The sequence below is a fragment of the Falco peregrinus genome, chromosome 4 (assembly GCF_023634155.1).
Source record: "Falco peregrinus isolate bFalPer1 chromosome 4, bFalPer1.pri, whole genome shotgun sequence".
NCBI lineage: Eukaryota > Metazoa > Chordata > Aves > Falconiformes > Falconidae > Falco > Falco peregrinus.
The window spans coordinates 28,973,961-29,001,742 of NC_073724.1; the positions used below are offsets into that span (position 1 = coordinate 28,973,961).

The window sequence follows — 27,782 nt, forward strand, 5'->3', positions numbered from 1 at the left end:
TGACAAAAGATGTGCAATGTATTATATACAGCTGATGTTGGGCACTGAAGGCTTTTATTCTCACACTAGTGGAGGAATAGCAGCCACTACCTTGATTTTGACAGTAAGATTGCATAGACAAGAGGAAGAAGCCACACAGATAGTACATGAATAAATATAACACTAAATGCAGGGGAAATCTCTGCGTGTGTCTGTGGGTGGGTGGATGTGTGTGTGTACATCTACAAACACATGTCAAGTGTTCATGTACTACAACTTCTCTGGCTAGCATTAAGTGGATGTGACAATAGACTGTGAGGGAACTGTATCCATAATATCATTCACTGTCTGTGAAAAGCTGTTTTCATTTTGCACTGTCACATAGCAACTAATGTTTGGTACCCCGATTAGACAGTAAATGATGACTTTGGGTTGTTTTTTTTTTCTTTGATATAATAATTTTGGAATAAACCACCATTTGTTCCTCTTTCTTTTCCAGTGTAAAGACAGTCACAAACTTATCGATAAAGGAGAAAGTTCTCGAGTGGCTCAGGCAGGCGCAGCTTTTGGATTGCATATAGGCACGACCGACCCAGATGCTTTCTGATACACAACCGGCACAGCTGGGCAAGGCTGGCAGGACCTGGGAAAAGAAAAAGGCAAGAACAAGCAACCCCAACCCCCCCCACCGGTATAAGTCAGAAAGCAACAAACACCAGAAAGATTTGCAAATCAGATCAAACATTACACAGTGACTTGCTGAAGTCAGGAAGAGCTAAATACATTACTGTTCATATTTAATTTATGTTGTCAAAGTTGGTTCAGTGATTTGAAAAATATAAGCACTAAAAACCTTTTTATGCACACATGGCTAGTTTTTTCTCCATCTTTTCTTGAGCAAATTCTTAAAATACCATGCACTGCAGTCTGCACTGGTGAGAGAGCTCCAGGATGCATGTAGCCCTTGCTCTGAATATAAGAAAATTCACAGTGGTGTTGTGAGGATAAAGACAAGAAGGATTACAGGGAGCTGCAGAAGTGCTCAGTGTAGAACAGCCATAATTGGGTGGACATGCAAATACAGTTACAGCTGTTCATAGGTACAGAACATGCTTCCTCCAACCACTGCTGTCTCAGGGGGTACCTGCACAAGTAGTAACTGCAGCTTAGCCTTTTTACATGACCACGCTGTCTCTGAATATCTATTTATGTCAGTCAATCAGTGCTCCTCAAAATAATTTCTTAATGTGTCATCCAATTTTAATTAAGTCTGACTAAAAGGAAAACATCTCAGAGATAGAAAGTCTCCAAAAGTTTTGCGGGAAAAGGTACACAAAAATAAAAATACATAAACTTCAAAATAAAAAAAAATCTAAAAAAAAAAAAAAGAAAATATGAGAGGCCTTTTTGCCCTTCCTTGCCTTGGGAGTAAGGTTGCTGCATGTGAAAACTCTTGTTAAATGGCAGAGCCCACTGGTAAGAAAGCTGTCAGAGGTCTCATTGGGACAGCAGTGAGGCCAGCTTGGGTAGTGGCTTACATGGCACTGCACACAGCGGTGCTGCCCTGGTGGCTTCCCTGCGGGGTGACCAGGCAGGTGCCACCAGTCCACCCCACCATGGGTCAGGTGAGGGGCACATCACGCACAAACCCACTGGAAATGAGGCTCTGTAGCTTCTGCAGCTGCACGCCTGCACGTGCAAATGCAACTTGCTAGCTGATGTGTCCCTTTGCCTCCTTTGCTCTTGCTGGAGCTGTTCCAGGTTGAATCTGTAAGACTGCCCAGAGAAGCCCTGGTTTTGAGCCCTGTCTCATCCCTGCCCCTCCAGTTCCTGGCCAAACAGTAGCAATCACAGAAGTGTTTGGCAAGCAATGGGTAGAGGTGTGTGCTTAAAAGCCTGTCGTTGTATCTTCCAGATAAGCTTCTTTACCTGTGCTTTTATTACAGGAAAATGTAGGAGCTTAAACAGGCTGATAATGCCCTCTCTGTGAAAAAATAATAGAAAATTATGGGAAATATAGAAAAAGGACTTGTACTACTGTCACTGGAAGTGAAGAAAGAAGCTACCATCTCCCAAAGCAGTTAGGAAAACAGAAATAATTTATGTTTTACATCACTCAATATTTAGGAAGAGGAGCAAGTAAAGGGAGCTATCCAAGAAACCACAGCAGAAAAGTCAGGGGGTAGAAAGAAAACTCTTCAACCTGGGTTGCTTATTTCAAACAGAAGGACCTCAGAAAATACATAAGTAGGGGAAAAGAGCAGTTGCAGGTGTTAGATACAGTGAAGTATCTGGAAGCGGAACTGAAGGGATGGGTGAGGAAACTGAGAAAGCTTCTTTTCTGAAAAGTGAAGAGCCAGCAGGAGCCGAAGTGCCCCTATAGTCCCTCTGACTGTAAGGGAGGAGAGGGTGACAAGCTGAAAGTGGAAATCAAAAAGAAAGTTCAGGAAAAGAAAATTAGAAAAATATCAGAATATTAATACACAATCTCTCATCCACACAGGACAACTGCAAGCACTGCCTTTGCTCACGCAGCCTGCCGTTGCTGAGCCCTGAACATCTCAGATACAGGGACAGAAGTCACAAGAGGTGAGAAGCATTCAAGCAACAGTCCTCCCAGAAGATTTTAGACATGACAAATTAAAGCTCTGCATGAAAAGCCATGGAGAAAGGGAGTAGGAAAAAGGATATTAAACCACTGTTTCATTTCCTCTATAAAACCCACCTGTGTGCAGAGGGCTGGCACAAAGCCTATGTGCAACATTGACAATATTAATTTGCCATCCAAGAGCTATTTCACAGTTGGAAGCAAGCTCTCCGTGTGCATCGTGCTTTGCTCCTTGGTGGGGAGCGAGCAGGCTGCCTGCATGGGGGAGCATCATTCACCCTCCCAGTGGGGCATAGACTAACAGGGTAGCAGTGAGCTGGGAAATACAGAGGCTGAAGGAGATGTGGGGCTTAATTCAGCATGTCCAAATATCAGGAATATTGCTATTGGATGCTTCGAGTTCTGGTTGTATGTAGTGCAGGTGAAAACGGCCCAAGAGGATCTTAGGTTCTTTTCACAGGTTTCTTCCAATAAACGGGAAACATAATTAATTGTGGGAAGGCTGAAAGTAAACAGCAAAGGGCAGTACTGGTTTCTGCTGGGGTTGCAACCCCATGATCCACAAGGACGAACTGTATGCCATGATGCTCAATAGCCACCTGGCAAACAGCTCTGCTTTCTCCCAGTGACTGAGGTCACACACACTCGTGTTGCTTTTTCTGCAGGAAGCAGGGGACATTGAGCCACAGTGCTAGGTTGAAGCCAAGACAGTGGCACTAAAATATTGTCTGTAAATAAACTCTCATGGCAGTTTTTAGTCCTTAGAGTCCTGGTAGGTAAATATATATGATTTTCCTTCAGTAGACAGGAAAAGAAAGCACACAAAAACTGGCCAATTTACCCACTAAACACCTGACACTTGGTGGCAGGTCTAGCAATGGAACACAAGTCTCTTACTCCTTTCTGTGTCATGTGCTGCGGGTTTGAAATTGGTAAAGTAGATAAGAGAACTTCTATAGACATTACTTATAAAAGCAGTTAGGAAAAATGGACTTGGGTAAAGGAAATAAATACTGTTCTACTTAAAAAAAGAATAAAGGAAACCATTACCTTCCCGAAGCAGAAGAGCTTGCTCCACTTTGCTGTTGGGGATGGCAAGATCCAGGGCACATTTGAATTCAGCATTTCTACATTTCAGGTTAGCACCATAGTCTGTCAGCAAGTTGACTACCTCCACGCTGGATTTCCTTGCTGCCGCATGGAGGGGGGTGTCTAGTCGCTTCCCCATGTTAACGTTGGCTCCTTGAGTAACAAGAGTGCCTGGTTAAATCTGGGAAGCAGCAGGAACTGTCCAAACCCGCATCACATGGGCTGGTTTCCACCAGTAATCTCAATCAATGAAGGGGATGGATGGCAACAGGCCTCCTCCGCTTCTCTCAATAGCATCTGTGCAAAACTCAGCAGATCAAATACCTGCTGTGTAAAAGTCCTCTGAGCCATCAAATCCTGTCTGCTATGGATAGAACTGAACAGCTTGACCCAATAGATGTTCAAAGCCTACCATATGCTCTGTAAATTTGTTAATAACATAGTATCCAACATAGATTATGTTCATTAAATTACTGGGGTAAAAAAACACCTTTAGGTGTCTCATCGTGTAATAACTCTGGGAGCACAGCAAGCTTGCTCTAGGCTCGCCAGGCTCAGCAGGGCCGCACTTTGAGCGGGTGTAAATCAGCTAATGTACACTGACAGCAAAAATTTATGCTAGCTCATAGGCTGTGCCTGGACCTGCAATGATTATTCTTGCAAGCAGCTTTACTGCTGTTTTCATCATCCCATGAAAGCAGGTGAAGTTAATGCTAAATGCTTAACATGGCAGTTTATCATAATCAAGAGTTGATTTTGGTCACTAGTATTAGCCAGGGTTGTCTGTGCTTCCTCTTACCATTCTAGAAAACTAAATATATTTTATTTTTACATTCAGACAGTCTCAGGAAGGTCTCTGTAATTAGGGCTTTTTTCACTGAGGATATCATAAATCCTTCATGAATGCAAGTGAAATTTTTAATAGTCCCAAACAAGTCTCTCAGACTTGGGTTGCTCAAACACCTCTTGTGAAAATAACCCATGATGTTTGCAGTAGAGAGGCAGCTCAGAGAGACAGGCAGGGCTGGCTAACACCACCACAGCTCTCCCCCAGCCCCCTTTCCAGGTGTACCTAGCTCCAAAAGCTTCTTGACGCAGTCTGTCCTCTGGTACATGCAAGCCACATAGAGCGGGGTCCCGTGCTGCGGGTCTTCTTGGTCAATGTCAACCTCATGGGCCAGAAGGATCTCCATGCACTCCCTGTGACCTGTGGAGAGCAGACCCATCACTGGCGCGCTGCAGAGCAGAATACACTCAGATACACCCAATGAGGCACAACAGCTGGGAATCAGCCAAGCCTATTTATCCCTACTGGTATGGACAAGGGTTTTTTTGAAAAATATCTTAACATTAATAAAAGATGTATTCCCCACTTAGGTATTGTTAGCTTTGCTCACAGCCTGAATGTTACCTCTCTTGACCACTTCATGAATGGGTGAAGCAAGGTTGTTCCTGAGCTGCGGCTTGGCTCCGAATTCGAGCAGCATGTTGACACAGGCCACACTGCCACTGCAGCAGGCATTAAACAGAGGAGTGATCCCATCGATGGTGACTGCATTGACCTGGAACAGCAAGACACACTCAGGATAATCTGATTTTAAAAGAACATCCTTACAGCATGCCTCATATGCACACCAGAAATGCACCAGGAAAAGATGCTCGCCTTGTTTAATTGCAGAATTGATTTTGTTAACAACTTTCAGAGTCATATGTTGTGGCACAACATATATAACATTCTCCTTTGAGGTCTGCCCTTTTTCCTGGATAGCTAGTACCATAAGGCAGTGACACTGCCTGCTATGAATGCTCCTTCTAAAGTTGCTCAGAAAATGCAGAACTTGATATATTTTAATGTGGAGAACTTGAGTATCTTCATGATCATGCACCAATGCAAAGCCAGAATATACTCAGTTGAAAATGGCTTTGCTTTTTAAATGAAAACATTTACTTCATGTTAAATACTTTCACCTGAAAATACATTTCCAGCAAAAGAAATTTTCACAGAAACATAATCTTAATCCCAAACAGAAAAGGAGCTTGAAAGAGTCTGTGTTCATACGCATGTGAGTGTATGTGTGTGTGTAAGAGAGAAGGAATTTCCTTCCTCCACCACCAATGTAAAGACCTGGCAAGAGCCACCATCTGTCATTCTCCACTGGGACAGCACAGTCCCTGGCTTGTGTAGTGCACAGCTCCGGAGCTGCTGTTTAACTGCGTAGCAAGCCCTCAGAGGCAACTTATGCACCAAATCTGCATGTCTTTAATTCTGTGGCACATTGGAGAAGAACAATGGATTATGCAAACAAATGGCAATTCATGTGATTTCCAAACCAGGGAGAAGAGGAAAGAGGTGGGAGAGGAAGGGATGGAGAAGTCCTGGGCCACCAGGGAGGTCAGAGGACTTTGCTACCAGTGCTAGCACAGGAGTTGCATCGTAAAGGGGTCAGAGCACCAGGGTAGAAATACCTTAGACCACACAATTAACTAGCAAGATACATTGCCTTTAAAGTGGAGAAAGGCAGTGATGTTTAAGAACCTGTTGGTTTATTCTGGGTAATTTAGCAGTGGACCATCTGCAGCTGATACCTTCCTAGATGCCATTTGTCTTTGTTCATTTGAACTACTGACTTGTTTACAATGCTGAATGATTTAACTCCTTTTCCCACAAGGTGCCTTTCCCACAATTACAAGCCAGTCTTTGCCATTTTCAGCAGGCTGCAACCATGCAGCAGCCAGTGCGAGGCCATGCTCCCCCACGTGAAGCTGCACTTGCAGATCAGGCAGGTACCCTGGTGGAGGCAGCCCCTGCTCCTTGGTGCCTCCTCTGCTTGCTCATCTTCATGGAAAACCATTGAGGAACAGAGCTGGCTGGAAAATAATCATGATGGGGCCAGGAGGTGGGCAAGTTGTCATGGTATGGAGAGATACCAGGTACCACAGCATGGGGGTGTGGAGGTAGTTCAAAGATGATTCTCTGAGTTATAAAAAGGCAATGCCATTAATATACCAAAATCAAGTAAAACTGAGCTGAAAAGGGGTTTTCTGTCACCTTTCTAAGGAATTGAAATGTAGCATACAGTTTAGGAAGTTAACAAATGCATTTTCTTCTGCAGAGGATACCTGATTGCCTCTTGTGGTGTTACTCAGTTTCTTGCTATATAATTTGTACTTGATAATCCAGCTGAATTAAATATATTCTTGTATATTTAATCCATTTCTGTATCTCCATCGTTAAGATGTATTCTACCTAAGGTCTGACTGGGGAAAATATTCTTTTATTAGCAGATGAAATGTTTCATTGCTTCAAGCACATCTACTTATGTGAGACTACCAATTATCCCACAGAAAACTAGAGGCAATCCCCATGATTGTTATGAGGGGAAAAAAAAGGGTAAGTTATTTTCTTCAAGGTTATTTTCATCTAGCATCTCTCATTCCTTTTCCATCAATCATGACTACATTTCACATACAGAGGGGAAAAAACCCAGAATAACAGGGTGACCCAAGCAGCTACCAGGGAAAGCAAATCCATCACCCACAGAAAAAAACCCAAAACTCTTTTATTTTTCCTGTTTCTGCCTGAGATGCTCCTGTCCGTCTGCATCCTGGCCCTGCAGTGCAAGCAGCTATCCGACATCCGTGCTGATGCAGGGAGCATCCGTGCTGGGACTCACCTGAGCACCGTTCTCCAGCAGCACCTTCGCGCAGGCGACGTGGCCACCCAGACAGGCCTCGTGGAGAGCCGACACACGGTCTGTTGTCACCAGGTTCACATCGAAACCCTGCAAGGCAGGGCGGGGGGCATGAGGGGAGAGACCTGCCCAAACCACATGGCTCCCCCGGGACCAGCACAGGTACAAAGGGTGGTCAGACTGTGGTGGGGGAGAGCCACGTTGCTCAGTGTGTGTCCAGGGAAGGTGCACGGGTTGGATTAATGCTGTTCAGTGCTTTGATGCTCATCCCCAAAGACGGCAGCTGGGGTTAAAGAGGAAGCAAGAACAAGCTATGCCTTCTATTTGTAGTTATTTACAACATACAGTTAATTGCAGAAAAGACATTGCATTTCTTTAACTTACAAGGGTGGCATTACCTTCCCTGTTCCATCCAGCACCAGGAGCTACAGCTGGTGGGATTCATCTCCCTGAACAAGGATGCGTCAGGAATCTGCAGCTCAACTGGAGCCCTCAGCTCCTTCACTGGGGAGAAAGAGGATCCCCTAGGATATGGTTCGTCCCACGCTAAACCAGCTGTTTCTAATGAGTCAGGTGAATTGCGTCCTAAAAATAATTCCACTGACTATATGGAGTGCCCAGTGTGTTTCACTCAGAGGTAGTAAGTACCTGGTAAACCCATAAGACAGATGAGAAAAACCCCATCCACAAATCAGTTCTTTTTATTTGACCAGCCAGAAAATGTTTTACACTGGAATACAGAACTGTGGTTTACAAATTTACAGGTCTTTCCCTAAATAACAGTTCTTACATCTATTCCTGTGCAAACAGAAACCAGACATATTCACAAAGGAGAAGGCAATTGCCATATTTGTTTTGCCCAGGATGCGTCTAAATCGTCTAGTAATTAAGATTTTACAACTGGGTGTAAGAACAGGCCTGGAAGCAGCTCCAGTTTCTGCTTGATGTCTTGTATTTCATAATAGTCGGTCTCTACCTGATGTGCTATAGACCAGGCTGCTCACCAGATGTCAGCAATGCACTGTCTGGTACACAGCAGCAGATGCAATGGGCACAAGTAAGCACCTGTGAGCAACGGAACTGAAAAAGTCACCAGTCCTGATGCAATAAGCATTAAAAGCAGCGACTGGAATCACTTTAGGCTAGACATTCTACGATAGAAAAACAATCGTTTTTGAGATATGTGAAAGCTGTCACTAAAAATTTCCTGCACATCACTGCCAGGGCAATAGATAAAACCTTGAAAAAATGTTGAGATTATGCCATTTTCTAATTGCATCAATGTTTCATACCTAATGATCAGCATATTCCTTCAAAAGTAATGTCTTCTAGGGACTCCTGATAAGGAGATCTATTCTCAATCATTATTCATATGTGTGTGTGTATATATATATGATTTTTATTTAACAAATTAAATTCAGTCATTGCAAGTAAATGAGTACTGATATCTTGGAAAACACAGCAATCCTTTCCATTATTAAATGGAGGATGATTCATAGATCTTACTATTGCTGTTTGTCAAACATCACTCATGTTAAACCTTGTTTTCAATGTATGTGAAAAATGAAACTCTTCTTTTGGTGTTGGTGAATTCTTGAGGTCTTTTAAAACTCCAGTGCTCCATTGCCCCCTCATGTCCAGGCATCCCTTGGGGAGCAGAAGCCTCACTGGTTTCTTGAAAGCTATGGTCCTACGGCAGAGACCTCCAAGTGTCTCACATACACTCTAAAGTATAGCTCCCCATTTAATTTTAGGCTAGTAGTGTAAGTATATTAGAAGCAATGAGTAATGATTACGCTAGTCCGTGAACAGCTTCATCCCTACATTTATCAAGTTGTGGTGAATAAGCTCCAGTTCAGTCTCTACAGACATTGCTGCCTTGATCCCTTTTCATCAGCAAGGACCCTCATCCTTCACTCTCAAAATTACATGTCTTCAGAAGAGGAAAGAGTGGATTAACTAAATTATGTATAACCACAACACCAGGTGCTTCTCCAGCATATAACCACAACCAGTGTATAGCCAGGGCGTCTAGCGTACAACCACAACACCAGGTGCCCCACTAATAAGATGGTGTAAGGTCAGCATAAATGGAGGTAGAGGGGGTCAGAAAAACAACAAAGCTCTGAATGAATAAGCCTTCTTCTTTATTATCCCTAACCTCTACCACTTCCTTTTCCATAAAAGTCATTTGATATCAGGGAAGGAAAGAGGGATCAGGAAATGGGAGGGGGAATACAGGCTGTAAACAGTAACCTCTTTTAGCTGCAGCCGTGTCACAATGGATGTCTGGAGTGGAGGCTTTCACAGGGGTAGCTCCACTCCTTGAGGGCATTGTCCATTTGAGCTGTGGCCTCACTAGTAAAAATTATGTACCTTGAATAAAATAAGTTTGATGGCTAAGTTACAGAGTTTACACTCCATGAGTTAATTTCCCTGCAGTTGTCTTGATTGAGGCGGGGTGAGGGGCGGGGGGGGGCAGTTGCTCATTCATGCCACATGAGGACATTGAGTTTAAGTGAAGGTGGTGAGGAAGATGGTTGGCAAAGCAAGAAGAACCATAACTTGTCCCTTTGCAGCTGCCCACTTTCACATCCAGCATCTTGTCCTTCCTAATGTACTCTTCCCTCCTCTCTGTCTTTCACCTGAACTCTTGGTTTCATTTGGAGCAGAGGGTTTCAGGCTGACGGCTCTCCCTTGAGGAAGACCATGCTGGCTGTTTTATAAAGCAAGATGTATTTTTACAGCTTTCTACCATTATTTTTTTTAAAATAGCTGATATACATATAGTCCCTATTCTCAAGCCCAGTTTGCACGGTTTTTCTTTGAGAAAGAGCCTAAGGATCATTGTTTATGATGCAGCGAGCTACAAGCTGTAACATCTTTGTCCTGGGCTTGGCCCCGGCATCCTGACTAAGCAAACTAATGCGTGCCCAAAGGCATGCATGCAGATATATTATTTACACAATTGTATTGGATATATTATTTACACAACTGTATTCCTTGAGCCCTGCTGCAGTCTTTTATCAGCTCACAAACTCACAGATGCAATTCAATAGAAAACATGCCGCTTCCCAACCTTTTCTGTGCTTGTGGGCTTTTACCTGTGCAATCAAGGTTTTCAAAGACAAGAGGCGTCCTTGGAAGGCAGCTTCGTGAAGAGGGGATCGGTCTGCCCAGCCGCCTGAAACAGCAAATGCAAGGGAGTTAATTCAGGTAAAAAGCAACAGCAGATCCTGGAAGGGCAGGGAAAAAAACAGCTGTGTGTAAATGTAGATCAGGACTGGAATCAGAGTGGGGTCAGTGGCAAAACTAGTTGACAAACTGATTTCAGCAGAGCAGCTGAGGGCCCAGCACTCCTGAGGAAGCTGGCTGCTCATTAAGGGTCCTCAACACAAGCTTCTTGGCAGAACTTTTAGAAATAGCTAAAAAAATGCTTCAGCAAAGACCACGAGTTTAGTGCTGCTGGGACTCATGCAGGCCTTCAGAGCCCTGGAGTTCTCCTATTCACAACCACATCAGCCTCCGTCTTTCCTAGCGAGCCTTTGTCACAAATCATATTCTAGCTTCTCCTGCACTTCATTAAGAGACTCATAGCAGGGAGACACGGGAATGACTTGTCCATCAAATGAATACTGGCGTGTCCTTGGCAGTTTTATTTCCTCAACTGACAATTTCATAAATAATACCCTCCAGCTCAGACTACCACGTAATAGGTTCCATCCTCCTTCTCACTGGAAGGTTTCAGAAAAGACATGGTAAAATAAATTCTGCCTGAGGCTTTACTTTTCTTCCTTAATCATTTTGAGTTGTTGAACTGTTCAGATTTCTTCATGTGGGCTAGCTTGCCCTTTTTCATATCTTAATCTATTATGTGCCCAGAAAAAAATTCCTTAGCCTAGCTACTACCTACAGGCATAGTCAGTCAACCCAGGTTAAATCCCTGCCACTCAAGTAGAGCACAAATTTACTCGTTCTATATTAAAATTTATAACCATACTACAACCCAGTGTGTAGTTAGAATTTCTTCAAAGGCCAGCTGCATCTACAGTGCCAGGACAGAAGCAATCCCAGTGTTTGCATTCATGCTCTGCTGTACAGCAATCCCATGAGCATTGTATCTGAAACCCTTGTCCTGTTTAATTTTTTCAGCTACGCCACACACCAGAGAGAATGGAAAAGGTGATTTATCTCAATTTGAGGTGTTACCCGAGGCAGGGAGAAATCAATGAGAGGCACAGATACAACCCTGGGGACTTGAGGCCAAGGACACAGCAGGGGTTTCAGCCTTGGCCAAGGGAGTCTCCTTTTGTTACCCGAGAACCAAGATGCACTTCTGCTCATGGGGTTACAGCTTTAACTATAGTTATTACTTTTGTTTCCATTTATTGAAGGAGCTGTTCCTGGGCTCCTAAGGCAGGAAGCTGGCATGGAAAGACCAGCCAGCACAATACATGACCAGGCTCCTGAGGACCAAGTAGGATGCACCAGGCAAAACAATGGAAACAGGAACCAAGCAGGGACTGAGAAACATTTTCCTGAAAACATCCAAAAAGCCCACATCCCTCATCATGCTGGTGACTGAAATAGGAAAGCTTAGTTCAGAAAGTCAGAAGATATCACAAGTGACAAAACCCAGGGTCCTTATACAGCAGGAAGATTCAGAAGTAACTCAGAAAACAGAGCTACAGTGCCTTATTTAACCTTTTAGGCACATAGTATAGCATGTGCAAGCACATGTCACATGCATCTACAATGCATGTGTATGCACACACATGCCACACCATCCAAACACATGCTGCTGCATACTTGCATGCTAATCACAGCAACCTACCTCCCTGAAACGTGTGGCAAATATATTTCCCATACGGGGCACATCTTCCCTTCACAGTTGTGAGTGACATGTCTGAAAACTGTGTCTTTTTAAATGTCTACAGATAGATTAAGCAGCCCTGCTGCTGCTGCTGCAGTGCCACTTCACTGCAAAGAGAAAAGGCTGTGAAGCTCCGCCTGTGATCCAAAATAGTGCCCCAGCAACAGCATCACATGATCTTAGGTTTTGTAAGATTATCCTTAATAGCTTTTTGCAAATGGCAACTTGCAGATAAAAATATGTCGTGGTCTGCTAAACTTCAAGGCACTTCAGTAAGACCCTGGATGGAGGAAAAACTGCTGTTTACCATGTGTCTGACTACAATTGCATGAAGGCAATTGGAAAAAATTGACAGTAATAATGATTGGAATTATATTATGGACATTAACAAATAAATTAATAACCCAAACATGCCTGTATATAAAGGCTTTGTAAAATAATGCTTTGCTGCAGTATTTCTCTTGGCCAGATCTTAATCTCTCTGCTTTGGGTGGCCATGTCTCACAATCCATGTTCTGCTCACGTTCATGTGCCTGGTCATGGCAGCAGTATTCATCATGAAGCAAGTGCCCAACAAATGAGTCACGGGAAAATCTGTGATATCACAACGCTGATAAGATTATTCAAGTAGGAAAACAGGTCCTCGTTGGTAGTACATTTAAAACACTGTTTCATTTTAATTAGTGGAATTACCAGGCATGCGAACACATGTCTACTCATTACTATGGCAGTGATGTGAAGGAGTAAAATCACTTGGAAACATCCCCCCCCTGCCCCCCCCCCCCCCAAAAAAAAAGTGACCTACTAAATAGCATACTAAACACAATTTATTCCTGTGCCATGTATTTTTCCCAAATAATTTTAGCTGTATTCATTTTTATAATCTGATTTAACAAAACAGGGGTTCCTGGCTTGGATTCATAAAGTCATTAGTTATATCCTCCTAGTATCTTCTTTCAGAAAATCAATATGCTAAACCTTTTCTCTAAATATTCTCTGGCAGTAAAGCTAGCTATTTAGCAAAAACATCTGTAACCCCCGTTAAAGAATGCCTTGCTTCCGAGAACAATCTTTTTATTTACTGTAGTGCCTTGAGCAAATGTTGTCCTCATTCTAGCTGGGTAATTTTTGGGAGTCTCATATTTTGCACACCTAAATCATGCCAAGACATACTGATACTGCAAAGACCCCAGAAATGGAAGGCACTTGGTTAAAACATTCACCCATGCATTTAGCAACAGATACCTCATTTCACAGCAACTCAATGATCTAAATCTTCAAGTTACAAAAATGTAGCAAATACACATTTAAATGTTAAAGAGTGTCCATATTTTTACTTTACCTGGGACTATTCCATAGATCTCTTCTGCTATCCTGGCAGCCTCTTTTCTGTTGCCTTTAACAATATAGAAATGGGTCAGCAAAGCCAAGGAAATCTTAATTAGAAGCTTGAAGCAAAACAAAGCAAAAATGGCAAAATAAATGTTAGTGAAAGCATGGAGTATGGAACTGCCCTCCATTTTGATTTGCTCTTTGAATAGTTTCTCAGGTCGGCTAAGTTGCACCGGGCTATTCTTGGTATGATATGTCATCTATTTTAAACCCTCCAGAACCTGCTGTTCCTCAGTTACCAAAAATACATTCTGGTTTTATTTGGTATGGGCTATTTGATACTAAAAAACAATACCAAGGATAAGACAGTTTGAACATCCCCTCCCATAGCAGGGAACAAACAGAAAATGCTTTCCAAAGCCACATGAATTAGAATAAATTTTCAGATGCATGCTCTCCGTACCACCTGAAAGCCTATACATTCACATTGTATTTATTCTTTGATGTAGCAGTTCCATTTACAAGGTCTGCATAGGTTAAGTTGCAGAAATTGTTTGGGGATACTGCAAAAAGAACACTTTTCTGTCTTTCCCATCTTGGTGACAGGCCTTGCTGGTACTCAGACACAGAACAAAGGCAAGCATATCAAAGCAAAGAATTATCATGAAAGAATCTGAAAAAAAACCCACATATTTTCAAAGCCAGGGCTAAGAAGTCAAAGTTATTCTAGGAGGGGAAAAAATACATTGAAATTGCGTAATCAGAAACACATGATAACATGCTGGTATTTTCCATCACTCAGGAATAAAGAACAGTGTCCATTAATATCGCTTGCATACAGCATCTTACTGTTTCGAAAGGAAATATTTTTACATTATCCATCTTTGATTCAAAGGTGTAATATTTGAAACTGAAAATGCACACGTTCTTTAACTAACCTTTTTTCTTTCTGAAGGCACATGGCTTCCATAGAGAACAGAATATTTATTCTGCATGCAATAAATTGAATCTGTATAGAATATCCCATCTACTTTTCATGTAAACTTTTCTGGATTCCTATTTTCCTACATGCACAGCAGAAGGGAGATTTATTTATTTATTTGAATCCCCTCCTTGCCCAGGTTCTCTTACCCTTCAATTTACACATCTGTCAAAGGAAAGAGCAGAATAACTTTCCTCTCAGATCCCAAGGGGATGGTGGATATGCTGAAGGAAATGTTACAGCAAATTATTTCCCTGGATATTTAAATGTAATCTGTTTTGTTTTGTAGCAATACAGCTGGCTTGGTATCTTGCTGTCTTCAGCACTCTGCCATCCCAGGTGCACTAGAATGCTATATAAAATATGTGCAGGCAGACTGAAAAAACCACCTCAAGCTATTTTTTAATTTTTCAAGTCAACCAATTTTTCTAAAATTCTGAATTAAACCAAGATATTACATTTTTACCAATAACTTAACAACTTACAGAAGCAGTATGTGTACCTTTCCTTCCACAGTAATATAATATACCTGTAGAAACTATAACACCTATGAATCCAAAAGAGGAAAATTGCCTATTTTTAGTCACTTTAATATTGTTTGCCACAGGACAAGACAGCTGAAGACTGGCAAAAGATGTTAACTAAGGAGAGGAAAACAGTTAAGCTTGCTCAACTGGAAAACAAAAAGGAGAAGTTAGCAAAGGTGGACCAAAAAAGGGTTCAGTTAGCCCTAGAAAAAGTATGAGATAATAAAAACACTCCTCCTGAAGCCAGAGGAATAGCAAAAGGTGTAAAGAACAGAATATAGGATGCAGAGAAAAGGAACAAACAGGAAAAAAAAGTTAAGATCATGGAAAAGAAAAGGTCAGCCTAAATGATGGAAAAATCTTTCTCTTGTAGGATCTACAAAACTGGCACTCAAAAGGGCATGAGCAAGAAGGAACAGCATGTTTTAAAAGACCAGAAAACAGACTTTTGTTTGCAAAGAAAATCCACTGTAGAAGTCCACAACCCTCAGAAAAATACACAAAACTGGAGATCAGGTGATTTCCCACTGAAATGCTCTTATGCCTGAAGGGAGGTAAAATTCCAGCAATACTGAAGAGCTCTCCAAATGCTGTAAAAAAACGTGAGGAATTTTGACCACTTGGAAGCAGTCCAGGAAAGTGACTCTCCCAGAAAGACAAAATCCATTTGTGTAGTAGCAAAATCACCCTCCTGGCTTCAGAACAAGACAAGTAAAGATTTGTAGTTAAATGATGGAGTCATCTGAGAAAAACTCATATAACCTCTTAATCTGCTCTTAGTGTCCAAGAACACTAGGAAAATTACTGCATTTGACTAAAAAAAAAAATCATCAGTGGGATGATGGCTGAACAGCACAGTGAGAAGTATTAATACTGGTGAAGGTGGTAGTCAGGTAAGCCATAGCAAGATCTGTTGTGATCACTTGGAAACATCTGATATTTCTGAAACTAAAGAAAGGTGAGCAACATAACATCGGCAGGAGAAAAGATACAACACAGCGGAAGAGCAGTGACAATGCAGAAACAGGGATCTCAATTTTCCTCCCTTGCTGTTTTGGGCAGCATAGCTGTGAGTTGAACTAGATGGATTATGCAACTCCATTGACAGACTGGAGTGAACAAGTCAACCCTCCACAGAAAAAGCATGCCTTGCTGAACTTCTGCAAGATGTCCACACTACTCCACGAGCCACTCTAGCTTTCAGCTACAGTAACTACTGAATTGTCAAGTCTAAATATCCAGAAGATATATTACTTCTTCAATAAAATTGTCATGAGATGGTAGATGAGTAGTTTAGCTAGATCCTCCAAAGAACTGGAAAGTTAATGTTTATATAGCCTTAGTTTACAAGCAAGCAAGAAATAACCACAAAAGGCACTCCAGCCTAGCAGTGTATTTCATGACAGTTCACCTTACCTTTAGCCAACAGTGAGAAACATCAGGTGTGACCTGAAGACATTGACAAGCAAATAAAAATTAGAGGGATCCTCTTCTCAAAGAAATTAAAAGAGGAGGCATTGGTCTAGTCTTATGCTAGACACTCTCTGAACTACAGCAGTGTAATTCTAATATATATAGTTGAGAGTCTGCATGTGAGATATATTCAGTCCAAGTAAGATAACTGGGGGGGGGAAAGGAGACAGAAACTCTTTATCTCAAAGGGAAGAGATCAGAACAGACATAGAGAGCCTAGCTATTTCTTTTTTATCAGTTTGATCTAATAAATGACGCTACTTCCCATACAAACCTTGCTTCATTTGCATCCTTAGGTCAGCATACTTGGAACACTCCTGCTTTTAAGAAATGATGTTATGTAGTGACTCACTGATTGCTCTCAAACAAGCAGATGTGCGATTCATCTCACCTATCCACCACCCACTGCACCACGTAAGGTTTGGTATTTGAACTCCTGCTGCTGCCTGGGCATGAAGACTGCAAATACCAGCAGGCAATGAATTTCACCCTGTCTGCTTCCAACGCCTGTGCTAGCAGGGAATGATGACTCCTCTAGATGTGTGCCATCTGCCCCTCCCACCTAAAACCACCTTAAGAAACTAGCATAAACTAGATAACCAGCTTATGCATAAAATTCAATGAATCCTGTACAAGTATCATCTCCAGTGACGCCAGTGTTGAAGAAGTCAGAATCTGAAAACAATCCCATCTACCTGTTAAGTTTCCAAGAAAAATGCATTTCAGGACAACAGGAAATTCAGATGCATAGCTACACATGGCCCTTAGTTTTGTTTCCTTAACAAAAAATACCCACCTGTTATCTGACTATGTCAATGCTCAAGTAATTAGGAAAAACTGTGGAAGTCAACATACTACTGAGTGTCATAAAAGATGCACAGCAAATATGATGAGAGAAGTTTAATGACAGCAAATCAAACATTAAAAGTATTTAAATATTTTTTAATTTTAAAAAGTTTGTAAAACCACTTTGAGATTGATTGTTCTTATATCTATATACATAAAGTGTATTTTACCAGAGCATCAAAAAGATAACACTTTTACAATTATTTGTTTATAAGCCTAAGCATATATGAATAAAAGGACTAGCAAAAAGAAATAAAAATCAAAAGGGGTAAAATGTTTATTTTTAAAAGATGCGAAAAAACTTGACCACAAAAGTCAGTACATTACAGTGCATTTACTTTCTTACAGATCTATCCACATCCACGAAAACACAATCCGAAAGATGACTTACATTCATACTTTACCTGATACTTGTTCTGGTTTAGCATACAATTTTCAGTTATCAACATGCTGTCTATACTTTAATTCACAGTGTCTTCATAAAATGTATTGGAAACACAATTTCTCCTTGCGCCTGCAGGATGGAATTTCATTGCAGATCAATGGTGCCTTCTATGAAAGGTGGGGAAACCTTCTATACAGAAGATTTTTGGGTGTTCCTCCTCCAGACCAGAGGGTCTGCTCTGTACAAGATATTACTCAGTTAGTATCACTCTCTCTTTGGTAACATTTCCCTGGTATTTCACAATGATCAAACATTACCTACAAGCAAAAACATTTTAGGTTGGTTTAAATAGTTATTTTATTCACTTCTAAACAGTCATCTCCATTCTTTTTTTTTTTTATTATTATTGTGATTATTTTATTTAAACTCTTCCATTTCACCCACCAATGCTTTTTAAAACTACAAATGATTCAGAAACGTCATCCCTTACTCCACTGCACAAGGCCAGTAAGTGAATCAGTCCACAAAGAGTTATGCGTAATACAAGTTGCATTACTTGAGAAACAGCATATTTGTAGTTAAACCAGTTATGGATTAAATTTTTGTGTCAGCTTCTACAGAATGTTCTTTAATAATCATCTTTCTCATAAGAAGTCCAACAACCAGTGATAGCAAGAGGCAATATAGAGTATATTTCTGTCCTTTCTATGTTCCCAAATATTAATGGAAAATATCCCTTATTTATGGAAAGGTAAATAAACTTTTAGATAAAACTGTAAATCTGTGTTGTAAACAAGGCCATAACAAGGTTTTATTATATTACTCATAAAGTACACAACATTCCACAAAATAAAAAACGTATTTTGAATAAATTCTCACAATCCTGTTGAAAATGTGATTTGTGTTTGTAGATGTTGCAGGAAACCAAAAATAAATAAATCAGAATCAACAAGATATTATTAAAAATATATATAACATTTCACTGGAATGATAATCAGTATTTTTAAAAAGTTAGAAACCTGAATGTTTTGGGGGAAAAAAAAAGTAGTAATTTTCGAAAGTAAAATATTACCTTAATTCCACCCATTTATCCATAATCTGTATGCCACCATTTTAGCTGACCTCCACTTTTAATGTAGAGCTTGAAAAATTCAAATTGTAATACAATGCATATTATACATTACGTATCAAAGGCTAAAAATTCTAGTTAAAGAAAATATACTTTGTATATGGCATTTATTTCACGTTACCTTTCTGTGTTTCACAAAAATATGTTCAATAAAATTATTAAATGTCAGATGTTAGGGTAACTATGTCACTACACAAACAAGATGATATTGACAGAAGTGGTGTTTTAAATACTGCCCCTTTCAAGGGTTTGGAAACAGTATTTTCATCTTGCACAGTTTTAATATTAATACAGTGTCCAACACTACTCAATAATACTCAAAAGTCGTAAGATTTTTAGTCTTCAGTGATGCTCGAGAAAGAAATTAACCAAGTGCATTAGGCAGCGGGGAGTTTTAGAGGTGGCTGACATAAATGAGATCAATACCCACTCTCACACATTGGTATGTTGTGCTGCCTGTTGTCCCAGGTATACCTTACGACTGTGAACAGATGCAAGGAGCCACTTTTCCCCTCCTCCCCGTCTCAATGAAAAGCATTGGTTGTTTCCATCTAAGAAATACCTTCCCAAGATTTCACTTGCAGAACCTGCCTGACAGTGCCTCTGATGTGGTCTAGGTGAAATCACGCACGTTGAACACCATCCCTCCCACAGATGGAGTGAAATGCCATTTTGGTCTTAAGTAAAGGGGAAGGAAAAATAAAAAATAAAAAAATAAATTACAAAAAATAAGGCGGGGTGGGAAGGGACAGAGTGAGCAAGCACAATGGCGCTTGTTAAGCCCTTCATGGATCTCTCTCGCGTACACACATGCATGCATGTGTTACTTCACACTTTGGCATAGTCTGCTGGAGAAGTTTTCAGGCCTGAGCTGTTTCTGAAGGCTGTATTATTCTAAATAATGTAATTTCTTCACCTATGTACTTTTAAAAAATACCATAAGCTTTACATCACTTTTACACACATAAATGAACTGAACAAATTTAGCACCTCTGAAAAATATAAAAAATTCATTATGGAGTTTTGATTTAGCAACAGGATGATCCAATGTGGCTAGGGAAGAACTTTGAAATAATAATGCTGTGCAGGCAAAACACTGTCACTGGGACACAACTGCTAAAACTAAGTCTCTGAAATTTCCATGGCAATGGAATTTATGACTAATTTCAAGTCCATTTTCATCTTAGGAGAGAAAAGTTATGTTTTGTTGGGGTTTTAATTAAATATTTTTAAATAAGTCTTAAAATAAAAAGCACGGTAACTTGCAGGAGTTAGCACGGACTGCTGTAAGCTAATAATTTTTGTGTTTTGCTTTCCCAAATACCACTAAAGTTTACAGTCACTTTCTGTAATATTCAAGGTGTCAAGAAAAATCTTGTACTTTTGTCTCAAAGGCTTTTGACACACAAAGCCCATGTTCTCCTCACAGCTTCAAGTGCAAAAGAGATGCCCATAAATTTGCATGAATCCAAAATAAATTAAAACATCATTCTAAATTGAGGTAGCACATTTAACCAAGTTTCTCTCCAAGAACTTCAGAAAGAAACTGAAGAATTTTAAGAATAATGTCTCTGCCAGCCAGCATTAAAACCTTTAGTGACTGTTGTGTTCTTTCCTCTCCATTTGAGCATTTTTTGAGCTTGGAAGTTCTTTAACTCTTCCTTTTTTCCCCCAAAAATACTGCTTCGTCCATGCACCTTTAGGTCCTGTAGCATCTATTGCAACATCAATAACGGAATCTGGAGTCATCCACCTCAGAAATGCCAAGAAAAGGAAGTTCAGAACAGCAAAAAGAGCAAAAATATACCCAGTCACTGGGCCACAGTGAGACATTAGTCTGCCAAGTCGCTCATCCATTGGTAAAACCACTTCATCAGCAACCCTGTCATACACCTAAATAGAGAGGAGACAGAACATCAGATCTTAAAATGATGTTGCTTCTACCTCAAAAATCAGGCAGTACCTTGTTGTCAGCGTGTTATCAGTATGCAAAATATAAATTATCTTCTTAACTACTAGATGGGACAAATATTAACCCAAAAAGCTTTGCAGTTTAAAGTGTTGATTTATGAGTACCCTTCTAGAAATTTCATTAATTTATTTAAGGAGAGAAAGGAAAATAAATGTTTTTTGGGTTTTGGTTTGGTTTGTTTTTTTTACAGACCTCAAGAACAATTCATTAAATAGTAAGGCTGCATAATTTATATAATATGTAATATTATATATAAAAAGGTTAGGGTTTTTTTAATTAATTGAATGAGTTCTGTATCTCATATTCACATCAGTCATAGGAAAAGAGTCTGAATAGGCAATTACTAGATTTTAAACACAAAGACGGATGAACTCATAGGAGAGCTAACCTTCCAAATCTCTGTATTTGAACAATCAAGCAAATCATAACAGAATAGATTTTTTTAAAGAAAAATTAGTAATTCTTAGTAAAATTCTTAAAATTCAATGAATGTGAAAATCAAATACATGCTACCAGTGACTTAACATACATATTAAGCACAACCACTAAAAAAATAAATTAAAAAAATGTAGTTGAACAGAAACATAAATACCCACTACACACAACTCAAAAAAGGCTTAAAGGATGCGTTCTTCTCTTGAGAACATTACAGACTTCATCATATGGGTAATCTAACTAACAACTGTCTTTTGTACAACATAAGTTCCATGCATACTTCTTCCAATTATACTAACATTTTCCTTCACAGTTGTTTGTTTGGGTTTTTTTAAAAAGAAAGGGCTATGAAGGAAACGGAAATCTAGACTTTCTATAAAAACTTTGCAATTGAACTGTTGCTTGCACTTACGAAATCCTAAAATGAATTGTACTGACAGTACTTGGAAATGATAAAATAAACTGGTTGTACATGATACTTCAAAGACACTTACAAGAGAGCTGTATCTGAGTACACCACAAAGTAATTAAGAGGCATGTGATTCAGCTATTCTGTTGCCTAAAATATAGGGGCTGAAGTTAGAAGTGACATATCTCCACAGGCATTGTAACATTATTACAGTTAACTTTCTTCACTAATGGTAGGGAGGGGTTTTATGCTAAAGCAGTAATTCTAATACTGAAATATGATTTCAAAAGTGTGATAATTTATCTTCGTTAAGTCCATAGCTTACAAATTCAGCTATGTTCAGCCTACCAACATTAAACTACTTCTCAGAATTTTAAACTACTTGTTAGCACATGCAGACAAAACTTTGTCATCAACTCTGTCTTTTCCTTTTCATACATTTTATACAGTGTGTTATCCAGTTATGCCAGAAAAGTTATTTAATGTGAAGACTGGAAAAAATGTACGAGCAGAAGCGTAACTAAAGATCTAGGCTGTTCTTCAGAGCATTTATCGGCAGTTATGGCATAGAAAACAACACAAGAAAAAAACCCAACACCTATCTAGGGATGTATTTGGACAGCAGAGGGGAGAGTATTTTTTGAACTTTTTTAAGCCACATATGTTTGAAAGGAAACACACTGAAATATTACACTGAAAGATTACAGAGGGCATATGTATATTTATATACACATATATGTGTGTATATATATATAGTGCATTTATATGTACATATAGTAATGTTTCAAAGCAGCAGCTGTTTCAGAACTGTACGTTAAGAGAATTTAAAATAAGTGGGTTATACATACTTTCTCAGTTCTCTCTGCTACATTCCTCCATGTATAAAATGTCTTTACTTTATTATGAACAGTTTCTGGAGATGGTATCGTTCCTGATCTGAGCTGGGCAATAGCTTTTTCTAATCCATCACACAAAGATTTCACAGAGGGTTCACATAAAATAATGAGATTTTCTGGAAGCACCTCAGGAATCCCACCAACTCTCGTACTCACCACCTTTGAATGAAACAAAAATAGCACATATGCTCCATAACAATAAAATCAAGCGATGACACTGTTATTACACTATTCAAATGCAGCACTTAAGAAGAATAGGGAAAAAAAATACAATGCATGGTTGCCGTGAAAGCAAAGACCAGTATCGTGCTTTGGGAATTTTACCTGTACGCAAACTAAAGGTCTAGGACCTAGAAAAGACCTAGCATACCAGATTACTTTTACTGATGTTCAGAATGACTCTTTGGCAGCTTGATAAAACAGAAGACTTGGTCTAATGAGTGGTTTCTGAGACATCTTTCCTCCTAAAGGTGTTTGTCACAGTACAGAACTAAATCTGTGTAACCACATTTTGGACTTTCTCTTCTCCATATTCCCTCATGAATACTGTTACCTCCACCTAGCAAGGGCAGTTTTACCACATCCACCTTCAGTTTATGCCTTCTAGGTTACTGAACATTAACAAGAATTTCTTTAGAAATTCAGTCATTTAAATCTGAATTATTATTTTTAAAAGGAAATCAGAAACAACTAAGACTTACGTTATGCAATCATCTCTAAACAGCAGGCAACAAAAAGGAAACAGTAGAACTTCCTCACCTCTAGAGAGGAAAACAGACGACAGGGGAAAAACTACCACAATTAGGTAGCAGCTACTGTCAAAGGATACTGGAATAAAAAATAAAAGTAAAAAACCAAGTCCCTCAAATTTTCTATATTTCTTGTATATTAGATAATCACCAATCTGTCTTTTAAAAAAATGTTTCTTTATATTTTAATGTGAGAATCTAAGTGCTTTATGGCTTTCTGCATTGTCAATCTGAGTTGTAAATTAGCCAGAAAGGGCTTTTACTGTTATCTCTCTCTCCAACTCTGACCTTGAATCCCTACATGGTAATACAAATACATCCTCAGTTAACATGAAAACAAACGCCAGTTCCTGGTGCAGGAATAAAGTTCTACTATAGTGGTTTAGTCTGGTAATTAAATATGTCTGACTGACCAATCACCCATGCTCATGAGCCTTTTCCCCAAAGTAGTGCCAAAGTAAACCTTCGTGAACATCAACTACCCGGAAACTCTGTATATGAGTACATACAAACCAGCATTTTGGAGAGGCAGTCTGGTTACCTCAGAGAACTGAGAGTTAGCAGATCTATATGTTATTCCCAATTTTGCAAAAGTTGCTTTTGGGACCTTAAGCAGTTTCGGTTAACCCTTCTGTCTCAGCTTCCAGGTGATCTGTAAGTGGGGACAATATTTGCTCACCTTTGTAAAGACAGAGCCTCATTTGAAATCTAATACTACAAACACATATTATTTAATCATGAAATTTGTTTAAAATGGATACATGCATTCTAGATAATAGATTTATTTTTCATTTTTACCTGTAAACCACAGCTTGCTGCTTCCACAATTGCCATACAAAAGGCCTCAGTGAGTGAAGTGTTAAGAAAAATGTGCCCCTGGACTAGAACATTTCTAACATCTTGGTGTTCCAAGGCTCCTAGGAGACGTACCCTACATAGAAGAAGAAAAAGAAGAAAAAACCCAAAGATTGATAAACAGTAGATTTGGACTGTAATAATGCTGCATAGTGTTACACATATTCTGAAAAATATACCAATAGTTCACACTTATATAGTGAGAGAAGGAAAAGAGACACCTTTGTTCTGTTTTCTCTAAATTTTTCCAGCAATGAAGTTGTAGAAGACTTCTACTTATTTTCACACTAAAACAAGCTTCTGAAAATAAAGCTGCCTTCAAAACATTGCACCTGAGCTTTCCAGTTCTATAGAAGAACATGGCTCCACGCAGTTAATAATTACGATTTGTCATCCTTTCTTTGTTTAGATATATTACTTGAATTTTCATTGTAAGATCTGATCAATCTCAGTCTGAGGTGGGGAAAAAAGTGTTTAGGATACAATGATCAGGACCTATAATTCTGAAGTGATACTGGGAAACAGAGAAGGGCAAAATAAGAATGCTACTAACCAATTTTAACTAACTAATTTTATCAGAGGAACCACGGATTGAAGTACAGAACAGGTAACAAGAAACAGAAAAGGAAATGGAAAATCAAGAACTTTGTCCTTGCCACATAAAACTGCCTTTGAACAACAAGAAAACCCCAAAGAAATAGACAAACGCATATCCCTCACAGAAACATTTTGGGAACACAGTAGCACCAGAGAACACGTTCATAGTACCACAAGAACACATACTAGATAAGACTACCCTGAAGAGTTCCATATTGCAATAATAAAATACATTACTAGCAGTCATTCACACAAACAGCACTGACACAAGGTATCTGTCTAACACCTTATGCCATGCAGTAATATGCAACCCAAGCATCACAAGTTCTGAGAGGAATATGATAAATTTATACGTAAGCAGCTGTTCTGTGTCAGGAGTGAAGGTTCATACAGGGTCTATTTCTATGAATTAAGCTGCAGGATTACAGTCCAACTCTGTAAATCTTCAGTTAGTGTCTGGTCCATCTGCCTTGCCTTCAATAGCTATCATTGCTTCCAGGCTGAAGTTTTTTGGGGGTTTTGGGGGGTGAGGGGGGCAGGCAGAAAGAGTGTTGCTGTAAGATTCCCCGGCCCTAAAGTACATTGAAAGCTCACAGACATGCATAGAACAAACCTGTCATGTAGCTGGTATCTTTCCCGGACTTCTTCCAGTACGATTCGTTTTGGTCCTTCTCCTCCAACTAAGAAATGTAACTCTGGATATTTCTGACAGAGCTCAGGAATTATGCCACTAAGCAAATCTATACCTAAGAGTAGAAAATTTAGGGCAAGCCGTTACTGGATTTTATTTTAGGACTTATCATGATGTAGCCTACTGCTATAACCCTATTCAAGCGAAGGAAAAAAACGGTCTCTTGAAGACTGTTACACTGCTGAACACAAAATTCTGGGAAAAAATACAGCTTGTGATCTATTAGGAAACAAATATGGGGGGAAAAATAACTTAAATTGCTGTTGCTTAATTTAAAAAAAAGAAATAATTAAAACATTTTGAACAGAACATGCGGATTAGGGCCTAAATCATATCCCCAGTAGAAGTCAAACCTTCCATTTCACAATTTTCAATATTACAAAAGAAACACACCTCTGAACCCAACATGTGCAAACTTGAAACATACATTTTTTCTTGAATGCACAGCCACAGAAGTTCTGAACCATCACCTTACAACTCCCATTTAAAACCCAGTCCATACCACAGATACAGTGTACGTGGCACCTAACCAAGACCTTTCTTACCATACGTAATTAAAAAAAACCCCAACCAAAATAAATTTACATTTTATCCCCCATTACCTTTTCTGTAAACAAGTCTGCTGACAACAACAATTGTAATTATACCATCATCCCTCCTTGACGGGTCTGGAGTGAAGTCAGTGGGATCGACTGCGTTGGGGATGACAGAGACTATCCGAGGGTCCAAAGCCGCTCGCAGCACCGTGTTTTCCTTACTCGTGTAGGAGACGCAGATGATGTGGTTCGTATCACAGAGGGACACGGTCAGAAGTTTGTTGGTAAGCACCGAGCTGACATCCGCAAACCCGAAGAGGGAGTGGTCTGTGAACACGGTCCGCAGCCCCATGGTCTTGGCGTGGAAGAGGGCGTCGTGGGCCATGGCAGAGAAGGAGCTGTGGGCATGGACGATGGTGACCCTCTCCCGCACAAAGATGTACCTGAGCAAGGGCAGGCTGTGGAAGAGCGTCGTCGCCGTGGACTGGTTGTACATCACCTTCAGGGGCAAGTAGTAGACTTTCAGCCCGTTGGTGAGGTAGCGGATGCCCTTCCGGTGGCCGTAGGCGTGGGTGACCACCAGGACCTTGTGGCCCCGCTCGATGAGGCACTGCGACAGCTGATACACGTGGCTCTCCACGCCCCCCATGTTGGGGTAGAAGAAGTCCGACACCATGCAGACGCTGTGCGCCCCCCCCGCCGGGCCCCCGGCCGCCATCCCGGGCCCGCTCCTGCCGGGGGAACCACAAGGCGCCATCACTCGCCGGCGGCCGCCCGCCAGGACCCCCGGCCCCCTCACTGTCGGCGTCCCCGCCGCCGCCGGGCCCAGCCATCCCTCCGGCGCAGGCCGCACCGCGGCCCCCGCCAGCGCCAGCAACACGCACCGGCGGGTGGCCGCCGCGGGCCCTTTAAGAGAGCGATCACCCCGGCAACCGGCGGCCGCCTCGGGGGGGGGGGGGGGGGGAGGTGAAGGAAGCAAGGGGAGGGGGGCGCGTGCGTCCGCGCGCGCGCACGTACGTACCTGCCGGCCGCCGACGCTCCCTGGGCGCTTCCCGGCGCGCTCCCATTTCCGGGCACGGGCCGCTCGGTCGCCACGGCAACCGCACGGCTGTTCCCCTCCCGCCGCAGCCCAGCGCTCCCGCCTCCAGCGCGTCGCGGCCCTGTAGCCAATCGCCGCCCGGCTCTGCGTCACGCGGGAAAAGAAACTGCCAATCGGAGAGCGGCCTGGGGACGTCGAGCGAGCGGCGGGGAGAAGGAGCGAGGCGGAAGCGGGGAGGGCCTGCGCGCGGCGGGCGGCGGGAGGGCGGGGGAGGGGCGGCCTCGGTCCTCGGCCTCGGTCCTCGGCCTCGGTCCTCGGCCTCGGTCCGGCTCCATCCCCATTCCCATCCTCATTCTCAGACGCGGCCCCGGCCCGCCTGCCGGTGCTGCCGGGCCCCAGTGGGACACCTGCCTCGGCCGGTTGCTGTCAAAACGAAAAAGCTTGTGCACAAAAAAGAGCCCAAAGCGATGAAAAAAAAAAAGTCAGCTGCCCGCTGTACAGTGACATAACTGCCTTAAAACTCCAAAGGCTTTTCGCTGCCTCCAGTGGAGCACCTCTTCCGGTGTGCCGCTTGGCTGGAACTCCCAAAATGTTCTCAAGTCTTTTGTCACAGGTGCTGGAAGCTTGCACTCCCTGAATGAAAATAAAATCTCCACGATTTTTACAGACAGTCCAGGAACTTGAACTC

The 27,782-nt window shown here is 41.2% G+C and overlaps 2 protein-coding genes across 6 annotated transcripts; both read right to left on the bottom strand.

The window, feature by feature from the left end:
• Nucleotides 1-308: 308 nt before the first annotated feature.
• ASB11 (ankyrin repeat and SOCS box containing 11) lies at nucleotides 309-13,776 on the bottom strand. 2 transcript variants are annotated; one of them, XM_005231929.3, is made up of 7 exons: nucleotides 13,584-13,776; nucleotides 10,473-10,552; nucleotides 7,351-7,458; nucleotides 5,088-5,238; nucleotides 4,749-4,883; nucleotides 3,638-3,829; nucleotides 309-622 (listed from the first exon to the last, which is right to left on the bottom strand). In XM_005231929.3, exons 1-7 carry the CDS (start codon nucleotides 13,759-13,761, stop codon nucleotides 498-500), a joined length of 969 nt encoding a protein of 322 aa, XP_005231986.2. In that variant the 5' UTR covers nucleotides 13,762-13,776; the 3' UTR covers nucleotides 309-497. The 2 variants fall into 2 exon arrangements, with proteins under 2 accessions (XP_005231986.2, XP_005231987.2); XM_005231930.3 differs by having other exon boundaries at nucleotides 7,351-7,407; nucleotides 13,584-13,761.
• A 3,878-nt stretch (nucleotides 13,777-17,654) lies between these two features.
• Nucleotides 17,655-27,295, bottom strand: PIGA (phosphatidylinositol glycan anchor biosynthesis class A). Of its 4 annotated transcripts, XM_055802694.1 has the most exons (6): nucleotides 27,077-27,295; nucleotides 26,122-26,554; nucleotides 25,442-25,574; nucleotides 24,175-24,307; nucleotides 22,580-22,786; nucleotides 17,655-20,808 (listed from the first exon to the last, which is right to left on the bottom strand). In XM_055802694.1, the coding sequence occupies exons 2-6, from the start codon at nucleotides 26,549-26,551 to the stop codon at nucleotides 20,509-20,511; spliced, it is 1,203 nt and encodes a 400-aa protein (XP_055658669.1). In that variant the 5' UTR covers nucleotides 26,552-26,554; nucleotides 27,077-27,295; the 3' UTR covers nucleotides 17,655-20,508. The 4 variants fall into 4 exon arrangements, with proteins under 4 accessions (XP_055658669.1, XP_055658670.1, XP_055658667.1 ...); XM_055802695.1 differs by lacking the exon at nucleotides 26,122-26,554; XM_055802692.1 differs by lacking the exon at nucleotides 27,077-27,295 and having other exon boundaries at nucleotides 26,122-26,991.
• Nucleotides 27,296-27,782: the final 487 nt, after the last annotated feature.